Source organism: Sander lucioperca, chromosome 11 (assembly GCF_008315115.2).
Source record: "Sander lucioperca isolate FBNREF2018 chromosome 11, SLUC_FBN_1.2, whole genome shotgun sequence".
NCBI classification, from domain to species: Eukaryota; Metazoa; Chordata; class Actinopteri; order Perciformes; family Percidae; genus Sander; species Sander lucioperca.
The window spans coordinates 9,810,651-9,816,170 of NC_050183.1; the positions used below are offsets into that span (position 1 = coordinate 9,810,651).

The 5,520-nt window shown below is 44.4% G+C and overlaps 1 protein-coding gene across 1 annotated transcript in view; it reads left to right on the forward strand.

Moving 5' to 3' along the window:
* The window catches only part of LOC116037164 (C-type lectin lectoxin-Enh7-like), a 7,122-nt gene extending 1,812 nt beyond the window's left edge, over positions 1–5,310 (forward strand). The window contains exons 2-3 of the mRNA XM_036007408.1: positions 403–443; positions 4,916–5,310. Coding sequence (XP_035863301.1) covers positions 403–443; positions 4,916–5,310 — 436 coding nt within the window. The remainder of the gene's footprint in view (positions 1–402; positions 444–4,915) is intronic.
* Positions 5,311–5,520: the final 210 nt, after the last annotated feature.

The following is a 5,520-nucleotide window of genomic DNA, read 5'->3' on the forward strand; positions in this document are numbered from 1 at the left end:
TCACTGAGACACAAACACATGGGAACATAGAGTCCAGGTTGAAAAACCCCAAAGTTACCCTTTACTTTGCAGCTGAATGTGATGAATAGTTAAATCTTTGATTTGCATCCTGAGGGACTGGGTTATAAACTGTATCCCTAAACATAAAGACAGGCTGTTCTTCTGTCTGTTTCCCCCTCACTCTGCCAACATTTGAATATAATTATATAATTTATTTTTAACACAAATTCAAAAAGTCCAATGTATGAATGCAAATGTCACAGTTCAAGGTGTTACACTGTTGACCTGTATAACATTTTTGTAACTTCAGTAAATGCAACATCTTTTCCAAAAGTCAGTGAGTAAAGGTGTAAAATAATCCTGATTTCATACCAAAAATAACTGTTTATTATCATCTAACAGGGTGAAGATGCAGTGGAGTCTGTTGGTGTTGATTGTGATGGGTAAGTGGATCATCTGGACAGCTCACTCCTCATCAACTCCAACTCACATTTCAGTTAAGAATATGGTTTGATTTAAATGGTAATTTAGTTTTTTTTCGACCTGGATTTTCCTGTGTGTAAGTGGCTGACTCAGACTCAGATTATTATTCTAAGTGTCTGACAACATTATGGAAAGGATCCCTACAGAGATTAGGGATGCACCGAATCCAGGATTCGGCTTCAGATTCAGCTGAATATTGGGCTTTTTGACAGGGTTGGGTTTCTGCTGAATCTTAGAATATTTTCCACCGAACCCTACGCTTGAACTCCGCGCGCTACGCTGGTCGACGTAATGACGGCGCCGTTGATTACGGGAAGGTGTTTACGTAGGTGGAGCGTTCAATGCAGTAGGCACTCGTGAGCAGAAAAAGTGTAGTTTGGCAGTACTTTCAGTCAAAAGAAGGACATTCAAGTCCAGCTACATGTTCAATCTGCAATGCTGATTAGTCTGGTGGTGGCGAGGACCCTAAACTATACACAACATCACCGCTGTTACAACATCTGGTATGAAACATCCGGAAGAATACGAGTTGTGATGAAGGAATCTACAGACAGCAGCCAGAATGCAGCAACTTCAGGTACGGCAAAGGAAGGACAGTCACAGCTAAACCTGGTGTTAAGCAGACGACCATTACCAGCTATGCACCACACCGAACAAACAGTGGGCATCAGATAAGTCACCAAAACATATTCTGATTTAAAGAAAAAAGAAAAACACTTTGCATTGTTGCACTTTAATTCAAAGGTTTTGGTTTGTACTTGGGGGTAGCCTACTTTAAGGGATTATAAATGTAAAAGGCTAATATTTTGGATATTGATTGGATCTTGAGATAGGGTAAACATTGGCATTGTCAAAAATAGTTTTTCCCACTTGTATTCCTGGCATAATGTTGCCTATTCTTTTTTTTTTTACAGTTAAAATAAAAATAAAATAAGCTGCAAGCAGTGATGGACGGGCCCTCGCTCCTCTGCGCGCGTTGGGGTTACCGGCGTTCGCCGCTCCTTGCGACCGTGCATTTGCGCGTCACCAATGAAAAGGGAACTCCCTGCTGAGTTCAATGATACCTCACACAAGACTCTACGTCATACAGTTCATTAGCTGTGAAAAGGGGCGTGGCTAAATTATAGGGGGCGGGCCAAACCATCACCAATGAAGAAGGAAGTCTCTGCTGAGTTCAATGACTCCTCACACAAGACTCTACCTTAAACAGTTCAAATGTTATGAAAGGGGGCGTGGCCTGAGTGAGTGGGCGTGGTTAAAGTATAGGGGGCGGCTCATTATCACATGTAGACCACACATTATAAGTTTCATGTAAATCGGATGATGTTTGTCATATACTTATGCGACCGCCAATTTTGGTGAGTTTTTGAATATGTTAAGCCCATCAAAATGCCAATTCATGCAACTCATAATGTGCGGTCTACATGTGATAATGAGCCGGCCCCCGCATCAAGTCTGGTGAAAATGTACGTATTTTAAGGGTTTCGAGAATAGGCGCGCAAAAATGGCTCGCTAGCGCCCCCTACAATATTAAAACAATTGAGCCCCAGCAGTACGTTTAACGTAGACTCACGAAACTTGGTACACATATGTATCATGTCAAGCCGCACAGAAAACGTCATTGTAGCCATACCCTAAATCCAACAGGAAGTCCGCGATTTTGAATTGAAAGTTCGAAATTAGTGCGATTTTGGCCATTTGATTGATTTCTTACTTTAACGAACTCCTCCTAGAGATTTCATCCGATCAACTTCAAATTTGGTCTGTGCCATCTTAAGACATTAAAGATGAAAAGTTATTAAAAGAAAAACTTTTCGTCAGACGGTGTGGGCGTGGCGTGGCGGCCATTTTGAGTGTTCAGCGATGAACGAGAAAGTGGCTCTAACTACAGTGTACATTGTCATATCTACTTGAAATTTCACATAATCAACAAGAGTCCAGGTCTGAGGACATGAGTCTTGTGTGAGGTGTCATTGAACTCAGCAGAGACTTCCTTATTCTTTGGTCATGGTTTGGCCCACACCCCTATGCTAAAGCCACGCCCCCTTTCATAAATGGTGACCCGTTTAAGGTAGAGTCTTATGTGAGGTATCAATGAACTCAGCAGAGACTTCCTTTTTTACTGGTAAAGGTCTGGCCCGCCCCCTATACTTTGGCCACGCCCCTCACAGCTGATGAACTGTATGACGAGTCTTGTGTGAGGTATCATTGAACTCAGCAGGGAGTTCCCTTTTCATTGGTGACAATTTGCGATGTCTGAGTGCTGCGCAAATGCACACTCGCAAGGAGCGGCGTCTGCCAGTAATCCCGACACGCGCAGAGGTGAGAGGGTCCGTCCATCACTGCTTGCAGCTTTAATTTAACATGAAACAGCCCCGAAATCACCATCACCAAACCCACCAGACTCCATGTAAATAATCAGTACTTTTAGTGTGTATAGAGCCAGCATATTTCCACATGTAAATGGGTGAATTAAGAGTTTATTTCAACCAAACCAGAGTGGTGATTGTTGGAACAGTGGAAAGATGAACCAAGACGGGCTTTGATAGTTTGATTTAGTTTCTGTCCACTTTGAATGTAGTGTGTTTTACGATGCTTAAATTCCTTATTATTTACATGGAGTCTGGTGGGTTTAGCGAACACAATTTGGCGGATGTATTTATTTTTGAAAAAAGGATCGTTTTTATTTTGTTTCCGTTACTGAACCAAATTTTTGATGCCAACATGTGTTAGTTAGCATGTATTAGCAGTATAGTATATGCTACCATGTTAGCATATGCTAGCATGTTAACAAATTAAGTCTGGTGGGTTTGGTGATGGTGATTTTCAGAATCAGAATCAGAATCAATATTGCCAAGTACGTTGCACATATAAGGAATTTGTCATGGTGTTGTTGGAACATGTCACACATTCAAATATAAGAAGGATAAAAAGAATATAAACAATATAAGTATAAACATATACACACAGTATGTATTAATAACGATAAAATAAATTTAAATAAATAGTAAAATAAGTTAAACAGTAGTAAAAAGGAACGCTACAGCAGAGTAGGTACAGTGGGATGAGGAGCCAGAGGTGGGGTGTGGAGAGAGTCAGGGTGGTTTCCGGGCCTTGTTAATAAGGCTAGTGGCGGAGGGGAAGAAACTGTTCATGTGACGTGAGGTTCTGGTCCTGATGGACCTCATCCTCCTGCCAGAGGGGAGTGGCTCAAAGCGCTTGTGTCCGGGATGGGAGGGGTCAGCCACAATCTTTCCCGCACGATTCAGAGTCCTGGTTGCGTATAGGTCCTGGAGCGGCGACAGATTGCAGCCAATCACCTTCTCAGCTGACCGAATGACACGCTGCAGTCTGCCCTTGTCCTCGGCAGTGGCAGCAGCGTACCAGATGGTGATGGAGGATGTGAGGATGGACTCAATGATGGCTGTGTAGAAGTGCGCCATCATTGTCTTTGGCAGGTTGAATTTCTTCAGCTGCCGCAGGAAGTACATCCTCTGTTGTGCTTTCTTGACGAGGGAGCTGATGTTCAGCTCCCACTTGAGGTCCTGGGAGATGGTAGTTCCCAGGAAGCAGAAAGACTCCACAGTGTTAATTGTGGAGCCACAGAGGGTGATGGGGGCAGGTGGGGGTGAATTCTTCCTGAAGTCCACAACCATCTCCACTGTCTTTAGAGCGTTGAGCTCTAGGTTGTTTTGCTTGCACCAGGTCACCAGGTGGTCAGCCTCCCACCTGTAGGCGGACTCGTCTCCATCAGAGATGAGTCCGATGACGGAGGTGTCGTCCGCAAACTTCAGACCACTACCTATTGGCTCTGTAGGCAAACTGCAGGGGGTCCAGGAGGGGGTCGGTAATGGCTTTGAGGTGTGAAAGCACAAGGCGCTCAAAGGACTTCATAACCAAAGAGGTCAGGGCGACGGGTCTGAAGTCATTAAGTCCTGTGGTCCTTGGCTTCTTGGGGACAGGGATTATGGTTGAGGGGTGGTGGAGGTGGAGGGGACCTTTAAGGAGGGCATTGGTGGGGGGGCCCAGGACCCTGTTGAGGTGGGGGAGGTGGAGGTGATGCACAGTGGCTGTAGCTGTAGGGAGGTGTCGTGGGGGATGGTGTCAGGACTGTCCTTTTGTCTTTCAAATCGACAGTAGAACTCGTTCAGCTCGTTGGCTAGGTGTCGGTCATTGAAGGAGTGGGGGGTTTTAGGCTTGTAGTTGGTGATCTGCCTAAGTCCTTTCCAGACAGTCGCAGAGTCATTAGCTGAGAACTGGTTAGAATTTTGGGGCTATTTCATGTTAAACAAAAAGGATTTTACTCTTTATCATCAGCCACTTAGACACAAAAACATGAGACCAGGTTTTAAAACAAAAAAAGTTACCTTTTAATGAACAGATGCTTGTCTAGCTCTCAGCTCCATCGCTGCAGTTTCTTCTCTGTTATCAGGTCAGTGTTCCTCCATTGGGGGTCAGCTGTATGAGTACCACTTCATTAAATATGAGAAGACCTGGAAAGCAGCCCAGGAATATTGCACAAAGAACCACAGTGACCTGGCCACAGTGTCTAACGAGACAGACATGCAGAGACTCCAACGCCATCCACAGTATCGAAGCGGAGCCTGGATTGGGCTGCAGCGAGACTGGCGCTGGTCTCAGCCACGGGTGAAGTTCAATGAGAGTAAATGGTCTACAGGACAGCCAAACAATGAAGACATTCCTGAGAACTGTGTGTGGATGAAGATGAAGAATGACAAATGGGAGGACGACTCTTGTAATAAAAGGCATAACTTTATCTGCTATGATGGTGAGAATATGTGGTGCATAGAGTCTGTTTTCCACTAAAAAACTCCCCCAGAAGTGGTTTGTTCCAGCATCATTCTGACCTATATTTATGTTTGTAGTTACGGCGCCCTCTAGTGGTCGTAGTAGTTCTGACTTTTGTCAATCTGACCCAGAGGAGAGTTCTCCGTCCTCATATCTAACCCAGAGATGGTAACGGTCGCAGTTTTAAACACGTGATTAACAATGTGAAGACGTGACTTCCTGAAGGTG